The sequence below is a fragment of the Geotrypetes seraphini genome, chromosome 9 (assembly GCF_902459505.1).
Source record: "Geotrypetes seraphini chromosome 9, aGeoSer1.1, whole genome shotgun sequence".
NCBI classification, from domain to species: domain Eukaryota; kingdom Metazoa; phylum Chordata; class Amphibia; order Gymnophiona; family Dermophiidae; genus Geotrypetes; species Geotrypetes seraphini.
This window is the reverse complement of record NC_047092.1, coordinates 185,125,441-185,146,729: the sequence shown is the minus strand read 5'-3', so window position 1 is coordinate 185,146,729 and position 21,289 is coordinate 185,125,441. Positions and strand designations below refer to the sequence as shown.

The 21,289-nt window shown below is 43.1% G+C and overlaps 1 protein-coding gene across 3 annotated transcripts in view; it reads right to left on the bottom strand.

The window, feature by feature from the left end:
- Positions 1-5,597: 5,597 nt before the first annotated feature.
- The window catches only part of PCYT1A (phosphate cytidylyltransferase 1, choline, alpha), a 32,834-nt gene continuing 17,142 nt past the window's right edge, over positions 5,598-21,289 (bottom strand). For 2 of the 3 annotated variants that reach the window (XM_033959211.1, XM_033959210.1), the window contains exons 4-9: positions 16,470-16,586; positions 15,713-15,864; positions 13,016-13,094; positions 10,587-10,729; positions 10,308-10,496; positions 5,598-8,296 (exon numbers count right to left, since the gene is read on the bottom strand). In XM_033959211.1, the coding sequence (XP_033815102.1) occupies positions 8,087-8,296; positions 10,308-10,496; positions 10,587-10,729; positions 13,016-13,094; positions 15,713-15,864; positions 16,470-16,586 (890 nt within the window). In that variant the 3' untranslated portion in view covers positions 5,598-8,086. Of the gene's footprint in view, positions 8,297-9,035; positions 9,148-10,307; positions 10,497-10,586; positions 10,730-13,015; positions 13,095-15,712; positions 15,865-16,469; positions 16,587-21,289 lie in introns of those variants that run through there. The other variant, XM_033959212.1, reaches the window with a different exon arrangement.

Below are 21,289 nucleotides of genomic sequence, written 5' to 3'. Positions count from 1 at the left end.
AAGACTATTTTCTTCTGATTATTTCTGTGCACTATTTTCTCAGCTGTTTGGCACATCGCGTCTTTACACTTTCTACGTAGGTCTCTTCTCAAACACAAATAGCCCTCTTTCTATGCAACTGACACTGTAACCTTTATTTAAATCAAGAAAAGCATTATTGAAATCTGAGCATCCAAAGACCTTCCAAGCCTGTACATCTGTTCTGAAGCTAAGAGAAAGCACAGAGGCAAGAGGCCAACTGAAGTGTTTTGAGCAACATTTCTGGGACTGGCTGCAGCCAGAGATCTGATAAATATGGTTTCAGCTTTGTGGGTTAAGCTAGCTGGATGTAAAGGTTGTAGAAATACAAACCCAGAGCAACAACTGCCTTTTTATGTGTACAGCCCACAGCAGGGCGAAACAGTTTCTCCACCCTGCTTAGGTAGCTGGAGCTCATATCCGTTGTTAACTTCAAGCATCTGTTTGAAAAGACGCCAAACACAATCCCTCCACCCTCTATGTACACTTTGATAGTTCCATTAGACTCCATTACAAACCAAAAGGTATGCAAGGTTTGGGTTTTGCTGCTGTTAACATAAGAGCAGAAGAACAGACCGAAGGTCCATCAAGCCCAATATCCTATTTCCAACAATGGCCAACCCAGGCCCCAAGTACCTGGCAGAAGCCCAAAGAGTAGCAACATTCCAGAGCTGAGATTATGATGTCATAATGCCTCATTCCACTAATTCCTAAGAGCCAAACTCATCAGTGATGTCACAATGGCTTCATTGTTTTATACTTGGCTCACAAAAGTTGCCGTACTAGGACAGACCGAAAGTCTATTAAGCCCAGTATCCTGTAACTGTTTGGTCTAAATACCTATGTGGACAGACTACTTACATGCCCCTCAGTTCTTAATTCTATCTCCCTCCTCTGGCCTACCCAGGTCCAAAATGCCTAGTTAGATCCCAAGGAGTAAAACAGATTTTATGCTGCTTATCTATCCTAGGAATAAGCAGTGGATTTCCCCAAGCCATCTCAATAATGGCCTATGGACTTCTCTTTAAGGAAATTCTACAAACCTTTCTTAAACCCCACTAAGCTGATTTCACATTTTCCAGCAACAAATTCCACAATTTAATTACATGTTGTGGGAAGAAGAATTTTCTTCAGTTTGTTTTAAATCTGCTACTTAGTAGCTTCATCGCATGCCTTAGTCCTAGTATTTTTGGAAAGAGTAAACAAGCGATTCACATCTACCCTTTCCACTCCACGTATTATTTTATAGACGTCTATCAAATACTCCCTGAGCAGACTCCTCTCTAAGCTGAAGAACCCTAGCCACTTTAGCCTTTCCTCATAGGGAAGCCATCCTATCCCTTTATCATTTTTATGACCCTTCTCAGTACCTAATTCCACTGTATATTTTTTGAGATACAGTGACCAGAATTGCACACAATATTCAAGGTGTAGCCATACCATAGAGTAGAGAATGACAAAACGACAAATTTTTCCCCGTCCCCGCGGGAACTCAATTTCCCATCCTGTCCCCGCGAGTTCTATACTTGCCCCTGCCCAGTCCTGCAAGCTCTGTATCATCTACACATGATTTTAAAGTGTTTGAGGCTTAAATGTTCAAGGTTTATATGGTTAAGATAGAGCTTGCAGGAATGGGGCAATGACAGTCAGAACTCGCGGGGACGGGGAAAAATTTGTCCCCATGTCATTCTCTACCAAAGAGCGATACAAGGGCATTATAATATTTTCATCTTTGTTTTCCATTCCTTTCCTGATAATTCCTAACATTCTATTTGCTTTCTTAGCCGCCGCACATTGAGCTGAGTGTTTCAACATATCCTCAATGACACCTAGAACCTTTTCCTGGGCAGCGACTCCTAACGTGGAACCCTGCATCACGTAGCTATCGTTCAGGTTCCCACCATGCATCACTTTGCACTTGCCATTTTGATGCCCAGTCTCCCAGTACTACTGTTACTGTCCATTTTTCAGCATATACCTCTTCATTTCACAGATTCTACCTTAAAACTGATCTTGGTGGACAGCTCCATTAACCAAGCAGTCACTGCTAAAGAAACCTCTTTATCCAAGGAAACGTTTCCTTCTCCTTATTACTTCACGAGACCACATGCAAATAAAGATGAGCCAGTTGATGTAGTGTATCTAGATTTTCAGAAAGCTTTTGACAAAGTTTCTCATAAGACGCTCCTGAGAAAATCAAACAGTCTTGGGATAGGAGGCAATGTTCAGTTGTAGATTAGGAATTGGTTATCGGACAATTTTTCTCAATGGAGGAGGGTAAATAGTGGAGACCCACAGGGATCTGTTTTGGGATTGCTGCTATTTAACTTATTTATAAATGATCTGGAAATTGCAATGACTAGCTAGGTGATTAAATTTAGAGATTACACTAAACTGTTCAAAGTTGTTAAAACACATGCAGATTGTGAAAAATTGCAGGAGGACCTTAGGAAATTGGAAGACGATGTCCAAACGGCAGATAAAATTTAATGTGAACAAATGCAAAGTGATGGGTATTGAGAAAAACAACCCAAGTCGTAATTATCAGATGCTAGGGTCCACCTTGGAGGTTAGCACCCAAGAAAAAGATCTGGGTGTCATTGTAGACAATATGCTGAAACCTTTCACCCAATGTGTGGAAGTGGCCAAAAAAGCAAACAAGATGCTAGGAATTATTAGAAAAGGGATGGTTAACAAGACTAAGAATGTTATAATGCCCCTGTATCGCTCCATGGTGCGACTTCATCTTGAGTATTGCATTCAATTCTGGTCACCTTATTTCACGAAAGATATAGCAGAACTAGAAAAGGTTCAAAGAGCAACCAAGATGATAAAGGGGATGGAACTCCTCTCATATGGGGAAAGACTAAAGAGGTTAGGGCTCTTCAGCCTGGAAAAGAGATGGCTGAGGGGAGACATGATTGAAGTCTACAAAATCCTAAGTGATGTAGAACTAGTACAAGTGGATTGATTTTTTTACTCCATCAAAAATTACAAAGACTAGGGGACACAAAAATTACAGGGAAATACTTTAAAAACTAATATTAGGGAATATCTTTTTCACTCTGGAATGCATTGCCAGAGGATATGGTAAGAGCAGCTAGCATAGCTGGTTTAAAAGTCCATACTCTGCTATTGAGACAGACATGGGGGAAGCCACTGCCTGCCCTGGATTGGTAGCATGGAATGTTAATACTATTTGGGTTTTTATGAAGTACTTGTGACCTGGACTAGCCACCGTGAAGATGGGATACTGGGCTAAATAGACCATTTGTCTGACCCAGTAAGGCTATTCTTATATACTCTAATATTCACACTGCTTCCACTACTGACAGCCTAGGTGAAAAATCAATTACCCTGTCAGAGAAGGAATCTTTCTTTACTTTATTTGAGCCCGCTGTGTTTTTATTTCATAAGCGTTTCTTTTTTTAATTAGAAAATATTACAGTCACTGGAGAGGCACTGGAGAAGGAAAGGTACGAGTTTGATTTTTTTTTTGGGGGGAAGGTAGTACATGAGAGAAAGATGCCAAATCACAGACAGGGAGGAGAGGGGGGTGAGGGGCATCATCCACCCAAACATTGAATCTTCCCATTCCAAAGCTGTGGTATTGCTGTGGTTCATCGCGGGACGTTTCATGGGATAATTCAACACTGAAATGGACATGCTGAACAGGCCATGATGAAAGACTGTTATGAAGCATCCTAGACCCCCTCCTGGATTCCGTGGTGTTCACGCATTTGTGCTTAACCAAATCTCCTTTGGAAGGCTCTGAAAAGGGCATCTTTCCCTGGAATCGAGCATCCTGCAGATCCCCAGCCCTGGAGGACTCAAGAGGAGGCTAAGCCCCAGTCTCCCACCCGTGGCAAACGGACAGTTCCTAGCAACCATCCAGCACAAGCTTAGCATGATACAGGGGTAGAAAGGCCCGACGGGTCCATCCCTATCAATTTTAAGCAAAAGTTGAGGGGTTTTGAGGCAAATGGAGGCTTTAGGAAAAAAAGATAATTTAAAATCCAAGATGGCTGTCACCAGCAAATTTGTGCCACAAACAGCCCGGGGAAGGGCTCCCCTGAAGTTCAAAAACTACAGGGAAAGGGGTTTTGGAGGTGGGGGACCCTAGCTCTGGCCATAGAAACCCTAAAATCTCACTTTTGCAGACTCTCTCCCCCCCATTTGTTTAGATTTTAACTTTGGTTTTATATATGCAGTATATAAAATAAATTGAACTTGATCTATAATAGCCTTACTCACTGTGCAATGTGGTGCCTGCCTGCCTCAACTCAGAAGTGCAGCTAGAACAAATGGAGAACTCTGTCTCAAGCTCACACTATGAACTTGGTCTTAGGGCTGCTAGTTGGACTGATTGAATCTCAACCCCTGGGAACTCTCTCACCGCGAAGGAGGGAGGACCACACAAGCTGGGAAGGAGCCAATAGCCTGTGCGCAAGCTCCTGATAAATCAGAAATGTGAGCAACTACTCAGAGGATGGCTCTTGAGATCCAAAATTATTACAGCAGGCTGGTTAGGCACATGTCCTCGAGGGCTGATCTTGCTAGCAGCAGACTTCTGCTGCACTAGTCTGCGTCTTCTCCCAGGCAGAGGTTCTAACAAGAGGAAACCTCTAGGCACGAACTCCAACTTAAAATAAAAGGAAAAAACCTGAAAATAAGAAAACACATCTGAGCAACTGGCTTGCAGAAGAAAAATTGGGGGGAGGGGGAGGAAAGGCAGGAGGTGGAGTTGAAAGATGAGTGATATCTTTCTGCAAGCAACTTACAGGTTCAGATGGATAACCCTAGCATTCACGACTTCTAGACACACTGCACTAGAAAGCAGAAATCTGAGCAGAGTAGGTAAGGAGACAATCTTCATTACATGAATGATTATAAAAAAGGCATCATTACAAGTTCCTTTAACTGAAGCCTACAACCCTTGTGAATATACATGGAGACTCAGGAGCCAGTAATAGGATATCATTTATTCAAGTCAGATATCAGTTCTTGATTAAAAATAGCAAACCGTGATGGCATCTAAATAAAAGCATGTGAGGAAGTCAATCCATGCGGCTTAACATTTATTCAGAGCCGTATTTCAATCTTAAAATAATGCAATCGGTAAGAAGGAAAGATACACTGAAATAATCAGTAAGGGCTGGTTTTGGGCTTACTTGATTTTGCACATTTTTTTTAAATAGGCTACATGTGATCTATATTGCTTGGAAATTTGTGTTATGGCTTTTCAGACAGACAGAAAAAGGTGCAAAACACAGAACAAGCTACTTATTATTGAGAAAACAGACACACACATACAAGGTAACCGAGAACCGTCCCTTCACAGGACAAACACTAGCCAACACTCCCACTTGGAAAAACCACAACTTCCACACAACCACTTACCTCAGAGTTCTCAACCCTGTCCTGGGGACCCCCCCAGCCAGTCGGGTTTTCAAGATATCCTAATAAATATGCACTTCCATTATATGCAAATCTCCCTCATGCATATTCATTAGAGATATCTTGAAAACCCGACTGCCTGGGGGGGTCCCCAGGACAGGGTTGAGAACCACTGCTCTAACTGAAGGGGTCTACACAGTGACAAAGTAAGGGGAGGGGGGTGGACTGCAGGCATCATCTTGAACTCTCTCCTACCCCCCATACCACACTCTCCCTTCCCCACTCCCTGTATTTCTTTAAAAATCATCGCCAGCCCAAGCACCTATTCTAGCCTGCTGTTCCCTCTGAAATTACTTCTGGTTCGTGGAGCCAGAAGTGACATCAGAGGGAATGCCAGTGCCAGCAGCAGGCCAGAGAAGAGGCTCATGCAGGTGCAAGGGGGTGCCTCCTACCCTCGCTATGTCCCTCCCCATGTCTCCATGCCAGGATCAAAGGACTCTGAAGTTGTGGAGGAGTTAAGCTGTCTATGTGAAAACTAGCATAGAAGAAAAATAAGTCTTTCAATAGCTTTCAAACCTCAGTGCTTTCTTCTCTCCCAGATTGGCACACAGTAGGGTCAAGCTTTCAAGACGAGCAGCACCAAATTCACACCCTGAATACCCAGTCCCATGTCAACTTAAGTTTTATTTTATTTCTGAAATCTAAGAATCTACCCAGTAATTGCCCTCTCTCAATGTCACAAACTGCACCACACATGCTGGCATCTGATCCACTATGATGAATCAATCCATTACCAATGGGCAAGAGCTCATTTGCAACCATGTTCTACACACTCATACTTCCAGAGTAATCAGCAATTTTCTTTAAAATAGTATTTAAAAAAACTAACAAAATTGAAAACAAATATTACTACAGTAAACTTGTGCACCAGAATATTGCACCAAATATAAAAGTTATGGAAATCTTTAGTGGTTTAATTTGAGGACTGTAAAAAAACATTTTACATTCCAATAAAACATATCAATGTTTTGTGACCCACTTAAATCCTTACCTTACCGAATCTCATGTAGCCCTCCCCTACTAACAAACTCATACCAGAGTTCCACAAGGAACTGCTGAAATCAGGTATCGCAGGTGCTGAGGTAAGGAAATGGAGCTGCCAAGCTGCCCATTTCCAGGGGCGAGACCTTTTGGCCACTCATACACTGGAACTTACCTTCTAACATAACTACAGTCCCCGCTTCTACCCAGTTAAATCAGTTCTCTAGATTCCAAAATATATCGCACAGGATTGTGACAATCCGGCCTAAAATTTCCTTCTTGGAAGCTCTGCTGTCCGCCACTAGTCAGCACCAACTGTACGCTGTGCTTAGGTAACACCTTACCAACCGAGGCACGCCTGTATCAATGCTACACCCAGGCACACTCGGATCTCTTACGTGGTAGCAGGTCACAGTGTTCCACACTGCATTCCTTAGTGAATCAGCCATCTGTCGTCATATTACAACATGTGAACGCAACGAAGTAGCTGCACAAATTCTTTAATTTGTGGAAAGACCTACTGATGACAACTGATGAGCTTTTCCTCTGGAAAACAGAAGAACGGGCTCATTTCCCACATTCCATATACAGAGAACATATTGTGTTCAGACAATAAACACCTACATTAATATAGTGTATTAGTTACTTCAGTGAGCGGAGCACAGAAATCTATGAGTGAGGTTGCGATCGAGCAGTAAATTGTGTAAACAACTTTTGCTATTAAGGCACATAAAAATAAAAGCTCACTTCTTGTTAAACTGGTGCTAAGGAGAAATCATTGAATACTGCTAAGCAAAACGCAGCTGAAAAGTGTTCAGAGCAGGGATGCACAGCATGGATACATCAGAGCCTGAACATTAAAGAAATGCATTTGCCCATAGAGTACATGACCAGACAAATAAAGAGAATACAGAAAGATGATAGCAGTGAAGAGGAAGAGAAGTGCAGTTCCAGTGTATGGCCAGGAAACAGCTTGCAAGTCCTGTGGCGGCAGTAGGACTACCCTGTCCTTTAGGCTGGTCCATGAGCTTCAGAGGTAAAGTAGGATTTAGTGGTCTCTGAGCTGGATGGTGCCTAACTTGAGGATGAAACTCATAATCCAGTAGTCGATTCATCGTGCGTTAATTTCTTTCTGTTATTTTTTCTGCATACTGCTCATGCCTGCCCTGGATCTAACCCCCACATAGAGGGAGAACCCTGTTGCACAGTAGAAGTGCTGAAGGATGTGGAGATGTAAAGGAAACACAATCTGGGTATTTCTGCATTCGTTCAATAAAATTATTCAGAAGTCAGGAAGTTTGTCTTAAAGTTTTGCCAGCTTAAAACCCCCCATTCTTGAATGCTGCTTCATTACGAGGCATCCGTGACCTTTTTCCTCACATATTTTTCATTTAAAATAAAAATGCAGATTTCTCCAAAGGACATAAAGGTAATCACCTGAATGTAAACAGTAAAAGAAAAGTTCTTTGGCAGGGAAAACAGGTGGCTCTGCCAGCAGCTCTCTTTCGGTTCCAAATCTTCTTTCTCCAAGGACTTGCTTCGGTTAGTGTCGGTTTCCACCTGCCACTCCACCCGCATTTCGTCTCGGGAGTTAATTAAGGAAAAGCCGCAGACCTGTAACACGATTGTGTTAATCCTCTTCATCTTCGCTGATGTCATATGCCCCTCTATCAGACCTTGAATGGTGGGCCGGAGACGTAGAAGGGGAGCCCTTGCCAGAAAAGGGCCAGAGAAACGACGTGGGGGAGGGGGAACGTTCATGGGCGGGGCTACTGCTTGGACTCTGCTTTGGACTAATGGCTTGGAGCATTCGGCCTTTGCCTTCCTTCAGCATGTGTTTCTGCACAAGAGAGAGAAAAGAAAGTTAAATATTAAATCTAATCTGGAATTTATGAGTTGCACTATGCCTAAATAGGTTCAAGGCGACTTACAGTACAATTTAAGGAGATACGATTTAAGATGCCACAGGAGATATATTACAAAACAGATCGAGAGATGAAGTAGAATTGTTGAAGGAGTGGTGCTGAGAGGTCAAGGTCGAGTAGATCAGTGGTTCCCAACCCTTTCCTGGAGTCAGGTTCTCAGAATAGCCCTAATGAATATGCACGGGGCAGATTTGCATGCCTGTCGCCTTCATTTTATGCAAATCTCTCTCATGCATATTCATTAGGGTTATCTCAAAAATCCAACTGGCTGGAGGTCCTCCAGGATAGGGTTGGAACCGCTGGTGTAGATGACAGTGTGCATAGTAGAGCAAAATTGTTTTGTAGGTTCAAGTGCTGAATATAGTGTCACAGAAAAAAAGTCTTGAGTTTCAGAATTTGTTTCAAGGTCATGTCGATACTACCCTTCTTTCCTGTCCTCCATCTTACTTAATACACTTATCGAGGAGCCCCGAAACAAAATCTTACATATTTTGTTCCCTACCACCCTCATATACGGACAGTCAAAGATGCCACCATTTCTAGCACTCTAGGCTTCATTTCAAAGCTACACATGCCTCAGTTTGATCCAGGAATGAGATTTAATTCTTGACTGCTGGAAGGAGCTGCCAGCTACACTTCCCGCATCAGGCTTACCTGCCCCAGAACTTGTGGAGAACTTTGGTTCAGCCCTGCACTGAACTCCCTTTTACTTCCTCCCCTGATGGTAGAGTCGGTCTCTTTCCTCACCTTGCCCATGCAACAAAACCTGTGTGAACAGCCACAAGGAGAGCCAGTTTCTACACATAGAGTAGCTATTGGAAGATTTAAAGGCTCTCAGTCTAGATATGCTTTAGCTGTGTGTACTGCAGGTCAGATTAAGGGAAAAATAAGTGGAGCTCCTCCCACTCATCTGTGGTTTTCCTCTTGTGGCAAAGAGTTGCTCATGGACACTATGGCAGTGATATTTTAAAACTGGCTATGATAAACAAGCTGATGCCCTCAGAAATCTGGTAAAGCGTCCAGACTAGAGAATGACACGGTGGATGTTACCCGTGGCTAGCTGCGAGTAACCCACCAAAATAGTGGAGGGGGGAAAAGGTGCTCACCGCAGGTACAGGGACAAGGCCATCCACCGCCCCGTGGAGTGGTGAATGACCTTGATCCCGCAGTTAAGGGAGGAAACGCGCGCGGTCACCAATTGCGCGCGGCCTCCTCCCTCCTTCCTACCTACCCAAATCTATCTATCCCCCACCCTCCCCCTTACCTTCACGGCATGTTTTAAGGTTTGAGACTTGTTGAAAGCCACCAGAGCGTACGTGCAGTCGCATGCGTGTGTGGGCAGAAGCTTTTCCTCCGACGCAACTTCTGGTTGCGTCAGAGGAGAAGCTTCCGCCCACACACGCACGTGACTGCACAAACACTCCGGCGGCTTTCAACAAGCTACTCAAACCTTAAAATGCACCGCGAAGGTAAGGGGGAGGGAGGGAGATGCACGGGCCATAGTGGCAGTGAGGTGGCCGGAGGGAAGGATGGATGCTACCGGAATGGGGCGGTGAAGGGGACAGATTTTTCCCCCGTGTCATTCTCTAGTCCAGACATGCCATCTCCCACGTGCCATCCTTCCTTCCTACATTAGGACACCATTATCTACAAACTCTCCTGCATGTTAGGCTTCATGTAATACAACAACAATCATTTTGGAAAAACAACCATTTCCATGTGTTTTTGCAGGCTGTGCCTGTCTATAGTATCACTGTTTACCTAGAGGGCACAGGCCAACATCAGTAGTGAAATCAGTGGATCTGCCCAAGGTCACCAATAAGCTACTGCCTTTCATTAGTACATTAATAGCCAAAACCAAGATAAGCCACTACCAGTGAAATACATCTATACATTAGCTGCTGCAGCCTCATAATTTGGACCTACCAGAGCTCCTTCAGGCCCAAACATCTCCAGGAAGTTGCCGATGAACTCCCGGGACTTCTCCTCCCATTTCTGGATGAGGTCAATGCTTTTCTCCTCCACCTTCTGGACAAACTCCTTGGATTTCTCCTCCACATCCTTCACTTTTCTCTTCACCTTGTCCACACGTTCCTGCAGATTATATTTCTTCTCCTGAAACAGGATCACAGCAAAAATGCTAAACATATCATCCCCTGCACAAAAACGGTGAACCGTCTTGTACATTTAACCACAGAGACTCACATTTATAAAGCTGACATTCAACTCTTTGGCTGTGTAACCCCTCTGCAGGTTTCTTCTGGCATATACATCATAATCCCGCACAATCCTTGTGATAATATCCGAGGTCGAGATCCCTTCTGTTCTCTGGGTGGGCGCAAACATGCCTAGAAATCCAGGAGAGAGCGCGAGAACTCAGATTCTTTGCAGGCTCTGATATCTTTTATTAGACTGAGGTCATAATTATCCAGAGATGAGGATGTTCATGGGTGATCAAGACCGTGCAGGTCCTTCCTTTCTTCAGATGGCTGGTGCACTTCAGATCCTATTCTACTGAAATGAAGATCTTTTGGAATCTGCACCAGAACTATGCAAGGGACAGAAGCAGTGGCAAAGTAAGGGAGGGAGGGATGTGTCTGCCCTAAGCGCCGGTGTCCCTCCTCCCCCAGTACCTTTTTTACTTCTCCATTGCGAGCAACATTGCTGTCTGCGTCGGCATCAGCGCTCTCTCTGACGCCACTTCTGGGTACTGCACCTAGGAAGTAAGGTCAAAGGGCGAGCAGACACCAATGCAAGCATGCTGCTCACTTTGGAGAAGTTAAAAAGTTACGCATGTGCGCAGTGGGGAACAAGCGCCACCGCCCCGGGCGCCTCTCACCCTCTCTACGCCACTGGACAGAAAATCATGAATCTCAGTGTCTCAGCAATATATAAACAAATGCTAGGTGGAAGCGTGACCTTTTGATTGCCTGCAACTATTCCATCTTTCAGTTTGCATATACTGGCTAGTAAGGTAACATCAGTTACTGCAATGTAAAGACTATATGCTCTTTTCTGAGACAAACCGCCACTCACCGAGCGTTATATTCATAACATGCAGAACCTGCTTTCATGAACTAAATCAACACCAGCACAACTCTCCAAAAACTACCGCCACAGTACCCAATCCTTGTCTAAGTTTATTCAAATTAGCAATTTTTTCCCAGCTTCACATTTCATGCTGGACTACAATGGAAAGAACCGTTTTCACGATGAACAGCGGCAATACATTCAAGTGTTCATTGTGTATGTACCATTTGTATGCTCAGATCATGGGAACTCGTACGTAATTGTTTAGTTGGGAGTTGAAGCTATGGGTCTATTAGTGCACAATGTGTATAGCATGCAATTGCAAGGAGGCTTCATGTAGGTGGGTCATAGGAACCTCCCATAATTACGCGCATGTCATAGAATAGTCATTTATACGCCACAGTGTAGCATTTAGGCATGCACATTTACACCTGTCAGACAGCCCCCACTGTTCAGGGAAAAACTATCTAGGATGGTCAGATCCTCCTGCTTTTTTTTTGTTGGAGAACCGAGTCTACCCAGAGCTGCAGGGTGCTCCTGGGGAGAGGAAGGAAGGAGAGGGAGATGAGGACTCCATGCAGTTTAAGTCTGACTTCTATACTCAACAGGCACACAAGGGCTCACTCTGGGCTGCGGATCTCAAGTTCCATGCTCAAGTGCCCCCCCCCCCAGCCAATCAAACAGGGCCCAGGGGCAGGAGCAAGGTCATTAGGCTCAACCATGGTGCTAGGCCAAAGGAAGTGCATGCTGGGGAGCTAGCCTGAACACCCTTCACCATCTGCCAGAGGTAGAGAAATACTTGAAGTTCCGGCAGAGCACTGGTCTATAACCTGGCAATGTCACTGAAGTTTCTGCGCTCTACTTCTTTCTGTTAGTAGGAAAGGGAACACGAATCCCTCTGTCCAGAATACTGTAGCTGTAACATTAAAGGAATGCCAGCTTACACTAGTAGAATCTGGACACTCGGATCCCATTACAGAATTCAAGCCCAGCATTTTGGTGTACTTCATAAGAACATAAGAATTACCGCTGCTGGGTCAGACCAGTGGTCCATCGTGCCCAGCAGTCCGCTCATGTGGCGGCCTTAAGGTCAAAGACTAGTGCTCTGAGTCTAGCTTTACCTGCATACGTTCTGGTTCAGCAGGAACTTGTCTAACTTTGTCTTCAATCCCTGGAGGGTGTTTTCCCTAATAACAGCCTCCGGAAGAGTGTTCCAGTTTTCTACCACTCTCTGGGTAAAAAAGAACTTCCTTACGTTTGTACAGAATTTATCCCCTTTTAACTTTAGAGAGTGCTCTCTCACTCTCCCTACCTTGGAGAGGGTGAACAACAGATTTGTTTCCAATGAGTAAGAACCTACAGAGCTTTCTTTTTTTCCCACAATGCTAAATCCAAACTATACTTATAGCATATATCACAAAATACAACCACTGCTAGCACATATTATAAAACTGAGTTCAGCAGAAGCCCACCGAGCCATTTTGGCAGTAGAGAGTGATTTAATTGTATATTGCAATCTAGCATACAAATATCAGAAAAAAAAAAAATCCTTTTAGTGACTGAGAAGATAAGCGGTTTTGCTTAAATCCATCTTTGCCACTTACCTGCTTCCTTTATGTGCTTGTAAACATCATCACTTCCTGCAGAGGAATATGGTATGTCATCGTGAGCCACAAAATCTATCTGAAACAGGAAGAATGGAAAAGTTCATCAGAGAGAGACCTCTACTGACGGAGGGAAAACACCAATAAGAAACACTCGTCCAACAGGGCAGAAGTCAAGTGCCGAAATGTAATTTAAAGCTGGTCTTTCTCCTTTTAAAGCAAGACAGGAACTCACAGGCGGCAACAACACACTTTAGCTGCTTGAGCTTAATAAAATGGCCTTGACCATTGCATTTGATAAAGGAAAGAGAGCAACAGAGAAGGTGACTAGTGTTGAATCTTTCAGGTTTCTAACAGAGTGTTTCTCCACTTCAAGTCATGTGCCCTTTAAGTTGAGGGTACATATTCTAATCATGAAATAAAAGCTCAATTTAATTTTGCTACCTTTATTATCTGGTTATTTTTCTAATTATGTTGGTCTGAGCTCTGGATTCTGCTTTCCTCCAGCCTTTCTCCTCTTCTTTTTCTTCCTCTCTATCCAGATTGAATTCAATTTCACTCTTTACTGCATCAACCTAAAGCTTCAAGCTCATTCCCTCATCTTGGTCCTCCTATTCCCCTTCCTTTCACTATCATCTCCTTATCATTACATCTCATTTCCTACTGTTTTTCTTTCCCCATGCTTTCATCTGACTTCTCCTCCCCTCTTTCCCATCCCAGGTCTACCTTCACATCTTTGCTCCCCCCCAAAAAAAAAAAACCACTGCTGTTACTTCTCCAGACCAGCAGCAGTGGCAAAACAACTTACAGTAGTTTTAGGGCCATAGTCTTCATACACACCATGTCAGCTCTGCCAGTCACCAAACTAGAACAGGAAAGTGACGTCAGAGGAGACACTGCAAGTATGAAGCTTGTGGTCCAGGGGACTACTGTAAGTTGTTTTGCCACCACTGGTCTGGAGAGGCAGCAACAGCGACTGGATTGACAGCGGGAGGGATGTAAGGAAGATCCTCTACCCTCTCTGCAGGGTTCTTGTATATTTCTTGGGGCACGTGTACCATATACTTGAGAATGTCTGTTCTAGCACAGTGCTTCTCAACTCAGTCCTCTTGGGTTTTCAGGATATCCTCAATGCATAAATGCATGTGATACCAAGGAGGAAAAACATATAAATCTCTCTAATGCATATTCATCACGAATATCCCCAAAACACGATGAGCTAGAGGTGCTCCAAGGACTAGGTTGAGAACCATTCTCTAACATAATAAATCATGGCAGAGAAAACCCAGCACAGCAGTTCCATGCAGATTACCCTTCCCCCCACTATGCCTTTGTTTAAGGTGTGGCTCACTGGTTGAGCTGCTGCCTCGGCACCCTGAGATCAAATCCTGCTGCTGCTCCATGTGACCCCGGGCAAGTCACTTAGTCCTCCAGTGCCAAAGCCACCAAAAGGCGGTATACAATTCTCCCTCTTTCTATGCGCCTCTCCATCTCAAACCGTTCACAAAGTGTGAAAGTCATTAAAGTTTTGCTTTGGCGTAGTGAGGGGTGGTGGCGTCCAATCACCCTCTTCTCTGCCCCTTCCTCCCCCTTCCCTTGTACCAGTTTAGCTTCCCCAGTGTGAGCAGCATCTTCAACTTGCTGCCTGCCACCGGCTCCCCCTATGACATCACTTCCTAGTCATGGGACCTGAAAGCACATCCAAGGGGAGCACCGAGGTCAGTGCACCCAGCAGGTTGGAACTGCAGCTCTCGCTGGTGAAGAGCTAGAGGAAGTGAAGGCACATGCATGCGGCGGGGGAGGAGTGGGAATGAGCAGTGGGGGTGGAGAGGAGAGGTGCCGGCACTGATGCCAATCTCATTCTATAAACAGATCTCATACCTTTTTGAATTCTGTCACTGCAACTATTAGTATGAAATAAATGCTGCTTTAAATTGAGACCACATTTTACAGTATTTATTTAAGCATTTATATACCACTTATAGTCTAAGTGGTTTTACATTCAAGTACTATCTGTCCTGGCAGGCCCACACTCTTATCTGATGTATCTGGGGCAATGGGGGATTGCCCAGGGTCACAAGGAGCAGTGTGGGATTTGAACCCACAATCTCAGGGTGCCGAGGCTGTGGCTCTAACCATTGCACCACACACTCCCCTTACAGTGCATTAGGTCTGTTAAATTCTTCACGCAAAGGTGATGCACAAGAAGAAAACAACTCTGCTACATGGCTATTTTTAGTTGCAGTCATCACAATTTCCCACAAACAACTGTTCGGTGTCCTCAAAAACTGGCCACTCTTGCTTCTGCAGCCAGCCAACGTTGTGTGATGCCCAAAAACCTGTCAACAAGAAAAGGCCCCAGCCAGGATAGCCTGGAACCAGCCAAGTCTGAAAGCTCAATGTTAACTTTCCTTAGTAGACTGACCCTAATTAGAAAACAGCTTTCAAACTAAGGATCAAGACTCCATTCCAGTTAAATATCCAGTGGTGTTCATTACATATGAAAAATTCATTGTCAGCTGCTCAGATTGCTCAATTACGAGTTTATGGACACACTAGGTGCTCTTTGTAGTAAAACAGAATGGACCAGACATAACTTTAATTGTAAATGGATTAGTCCAATCGGTTATTTCTCTTCATGAGTACATCAGTAACTTTGCCTGTCAGAAGGACACGGCTCATCGTGACTCTCCTTACCCTGTGCTCTGCTAGGAATTCTGGCGTCAGCGTCCAAGGAGCATTTCTGACCACTTCATCCACGTATCGGCAGTGTTGCACAGCATCATAGCGCTCGACTTCATTCATCACCGTGAAGCCTTTCAGGTTGTGCGTCAGCTCATCACTACACACTGGGAACAGACACAAAGCTGATTTCATGCAGCTCAGCTATCAACTGAATCCGTCATGCATGCACTGATCGCTCCATCCACAAACGTGACATAAGAAGCCAGAACAGACATGGGCGCTATTGCTAGCCAACCTGGCATGGTTGGTAGCTACCAGGATTCATAGATGACTTCAGAATACCAGCCTCCTGATCGTGATATACCTTCATAACTAGCTGTTGAAAAGTTGCCAGTCCTCCCTCTACCCAAAAATGTGATGTTACACATTTGGGGGAAGTTTTGGGAGAGATTGGAAAACAAGTTTCAAGTATGCCTACATGTTTTTCTATTAAAAATTTTTTTTCATCTACATAGAAAGCAGGTACAATGTTCAAAGGTCCTTCCTTTTGAAATGTGGTATAAAGAGTCACCTGATAAAGAATACCTTGATATGGTGTGCTCTTATAATGAGCGTGGACAAATGGAAAAGAAAAAGGATGCTTCTCTTTCTACCCTAATGGCTGCTCTGGGTACATTATTGCTTCTGTACAGAACTGAAACGGAGGCAGTCGTAAATAGTTTCCCTTTTGTATAGTGAGGCAGCCCAGGTCAACACAAATTCGCCATACCTCCCACGATGAGGTACGTATTTGGGAAAAGATTCTTCGCCTGCATCAGAGCCCGGGCGTGTCCGGAGTGAAACAGATCAAATATTCCATCAGCATAAACTCTCACTGGCCGGTCAGCTGGAATACAGAACAAGATAAACAAATCACTTCATGTGAACGCTGATTGTGAGAACTATGTATTTTGTGTAGCTGAAGAAATATGGTCCAGTGTAAACACTGAGCTTTGGTTTTACTGAAGTACTTTGTAAAAAAGCCAATTGAACAAATTTGAATAAACCATAAACCTTAACACTCCTCCAATAACAGAGAAGCCATTGTATTGTGGGTTTTAAAAGATCGTTCTCCACCATGCTTGTGGAGAACGGTCTACTGCAAAATGGTGGGGGGAGAGGGCATCAGAGAGAGAACACCAGCTGTATATACACTGGGGTTTGTAGGGAAGGCTCAAGGCAGTCTGCTGATGTTTCATCTCAGAACCAGTAACATAAACCCTTTCAGTACCAGGCCAATAGTATGAAGTATTCCAAAATCCTACAAAAGTCACCCAAGACCAGAACTTACACAAGGAGCCAACCCAGAAGGGAAGCAGCAGTAACCTCTAGTCCATCAGAAAACATACAGGGGAAAAATGGATTACTTCATAATAATAATAATAATTTTATTTCTTATATACCGCTATACCCTAAGTTCGAAGCGGTTTACAGTGAAGTCATGTCTAGAGAGAGTACAGTGTTAACAGTAGGATACAGGATAATACAAAGTGAGTAGGTACTGGGGTGATTACAATAGGTACGGGATATTAACACGAAAAACAGTTACAGTATGTTTACAATGAGGTACAGGGTACTGGGGTGTTTACAATAAGGTACAAGATATTAACAAGAGAACAGTTACGGGATGTTTACAATCAGATACAGGAAGTACAAAGCGAGCGGGTACTGGGGTGATTACAGTAGGTTCAAGATATTAACAAGAGAATAGTTACAGGATGTTTACAATCAGATACAGGATGTTATACTAAGTTATAGGATGATACAGTATGAACAGTTACAAGGGATCATTGCTGTTTACAGCTAGATATATATGATGAGAGTAAGAGAGGTACAGCATTAAACGTTGGGGGAGGGGAAAAGGAAGGGGGAGGACTTTCGAGGCGGTTTATAACTGGTAGGGGGGACAGTTTAGGTGGTGTTGAAGAGGCGGGTCTTCAGAGATTTTCTGAAGTCCGCGTATGATGTGGCTAGTGTATTGCAAACTGAGTGCTGCGGCACACCAGTGTGTCTCGAGATTTCAGGTGTGCTGCGGTATACTGGGGAAGAGGAGAGATGTTGGTGCTTCGTGAAGCAATCTCCCAATGCAGGCACCTCTTCTCTATAGTACAGGTCCTTCTCTTGGCGCAAGGCCCATTTGAAGGGCCTTTGCACATGATGTCATCACACCGACGCCAGCGCAGTTCCGGGTGTCTCGAGCTGGGGACACTAGGTTTAGTGTGCCCCAGCTCTAAAAAGTTTGCAAGACACTGCTCTATGCTAACAGAATATTTGGCCCCACCAAATACAGAATAAACTGCTACAAACAATATGTAGTCAAAAATTAAACTGAAAACCCAAGAAGCCACATAGAGTACACTACCAGATAAAACAAAACATATTTCTTCTTGTCCTCTGCAAAATACAGAACATATAATTCCCAAAACAAACATATTCTAATTTCCAAAATGAAAATAAAATTAATTTCTTCAACCTTTATTTAGAGCAGCGGTGGGCAACCTCAGTCCTTGAGGACCACAACTCGAGTTTTCAGGCTTTCCTCACTGAATATACATGAGATCTATTATATGCGCTGCCTCCATTGTATGCAAATAGATCTCATGCATATTCAGTGGGGAAAGGCCGAAAACTCAAGTAGGCTGAGGACCTCGAGGACAGAGGCCATCCCGGTCTAGTGATTTCACTTTTCTAATCATGTTGCGTCCCAGTCTCTGGTTTCTGCTTAGGGTCTCTGTCCAACTGCCATTTCTTGTCTTTTTCACTTCCACCCCTACATCCATCTCCAATACTGATCTTCACTTTCAACTTTCTTCCATTTATTTTACGGCCTCTCTATCCACTCAGATTTTAGCCCTCTTCTTATTAATCAGTCCTCCTTCCATCTCCCCCTAATCTTCCTTTCAACCCTTAGTCCATCATCTTTCTCATCCTTCCACATCTAGAATCTTTTCTTCCACTATATCCATCACCCCCCTCTGTCCAACACCTCACAGACTAATTTTACCAATGTCCTCTGAGGTCTGTGGCAAAATTAAAGAGAGAGTGCAGCATGGGGCCTGGGAGGCAGAGAATTACATAGTAACAGAATTCGTCATGTCCCATCCCTACGGATAACCGTGGGAGGGTCAGTGGCTGGAAACAGTCCCGTGTCATTCTTGAGTTTCTATCTCAGCTTTGGTCCTTCTATACCAGGATTCTTCAATGCAAGGCTAGAGGGTCAGGGGTTGTGCCCATTCATAGAAATGTGATGGCAGATAAAGGCCAAATGGCCCATCCGCAGTAACCATTATCTCTTTCTCTCTCCGAGAGATCCCACATGCAAGTTTCAAGTTTATTAGGTTTCTTGATTAATCGCTTAATCAGACTTCTAAGCGATGTAAATATTAAAATTTACATTTGTTAGGTGACAATACAATACATAAGAATACTTAAAAAGGACTAAATTACACTCAATTTAACATATTCTTAACATTAGGTGAGGAGGGATGAAATACAATTCATTAAAGTAAAGAAAAGACATTAAGGGAAAATACAAGAGGGTAACAAATAAAAAATATAATAAAAAAAAAAGTAGGGTAATAAGATAATAAAATTAGTTTGGAAAGGCATCCTTGAAAAGAAATGTTTTTAAGGTACTTTTAAATTTTCCAAATTCCTTCTCCTCTCTTAAAGAAATAGGGAGGGCATCCAAGTCTGTGGTGCAGTACATGAAAAAATAAATTGTCGTCTAGTGTTTATAATTTTCAACGAGGGGATAGACAATAAGTTTTGTTCATTAAATCTTAAAATTCTCCTTGCAGAATATGGAATTAATAACTTAAATAAAAAAGCGGGGGTCATATTATAGAGGGTTTTGAAAGTAATTATACAAAGTTTATACGTTATTCTGTGAATAACTGGAAGCCAGTGAGCGTTTTTAAGAAGTGGTGTTACATGATCAAACTTTCTAGATTTGGTTATTAGCTTAATTGATGCATTTTGTATAATTTGAAGACGTTTTATTTCATGTAAAGCAATTCCTTTAAAAAGAGAATTGCAGTAGTCGATTTTAGACATCACCAAAGAGTGAATCAGGATGTTAAGTGATTTGGGACATAGAAATTTAGAAATAGATCGAATTTTACGTAACCTGTAAAAGGTCGTTTTTTTGAATTCAGACACATACTCTGATTCTTCCCTTTCTCCTTAAAGAATGATATGGGGGATGATTTCCTATGGTTATCTGCGGGGATGGGAATGATGATGAATTCTGTCATCATGTCATTTGCATGGTCATCTGCCAACCTTGTTCCTGCCCTTTGCTACACAGAATTCCCCTGTCAGAAGGACAAGGATCAGACCGGTAGATGCAGAGAATGAGGGCACAGCCTTTTCTTTTCTTTTTTAATTTCTTTATTCACTTTATAACTTACATCAAGTGTACAGTAAATATCAAACAACTATAGTACAACATCACTTGAAAATCTACAATATACAACAAGAAGATTTAACCCCCACCCCCCTCCCAAAATTCATATACAACTAAAATATACCACATGAAAATAATATCTTATGTCATTCATAAATATATTATTAGTGGAAAACCAAGAATCCCCCTTCTCACCCCAAATCCACATGAGTATTAAAATTGGGAAAAGTGTAACTTATTCATTATAATAATTTAAAAATGGCCCCCACATCTCCTTAAATTTATTATCGTAACCTTTCTAAACTGCCAACGCTCTTTCCATTTTATACACGTGACAAACTGAATTCCACCAGAAACAATAATTCAGTCTTTTATAATCCTTCCAATTATATGTTATTTGTTGGATGGCACAGCCTTTTCTAAATTGAACCTTAAGCTTATATACTGCATCTTCTCTGTAAAGATAGAGCTTGACATGGTTTACAAGAAATTTAAAGAAAGGAAAATATAATAAGAATTACTGAATTAAATAGAGAGCAGCGACATTTACATTTTTGAGAATAGCCAAGTTTTTAGATGTTTTGAAATAATTGGGAAGAGCCCAAGATACGCAGCTGGACAGGAAAATTAAGTTTATTAAGTTTAGAGAAATACATACAAAACAACATCAGCAAACAAGAAGAACATAGCAGAAACAATCAGGTCTTCCGCGTTGTTCCTTCACTAAGACCTACAGAACCCTAGCCCCGCACCAAAGAACCCCCTATACCCCACCACCCTCCAGTGTCAAAAGTTCAATAGGGAACTTCTAGCTCTATGGGACAATCCCTCCTAAATAAGAGCCCATATTCTCCTGAATTTCCTCCACGGACCAGGACCCCCCTTCCGAACATCCAGATATTCAAATTTTAACAGAGTGAACATTTCGGTGGGCACTTCGGCCTAACGCCACAACAATAGGAGGCCTTTTGCAATAGCATGGTACCCCCCTCTAGACTAGTGTTCTTCAACCTTTTTACACCTATGGACCAGCGGAAATAAAATAATTATTTTGTGGACCGTCACCAGTTGGCGGACGAACACTGGGCTGTCGCGGGTCAGATCCTGCCCATCTCCGCCCCAGACCCCACCCTATTATAATA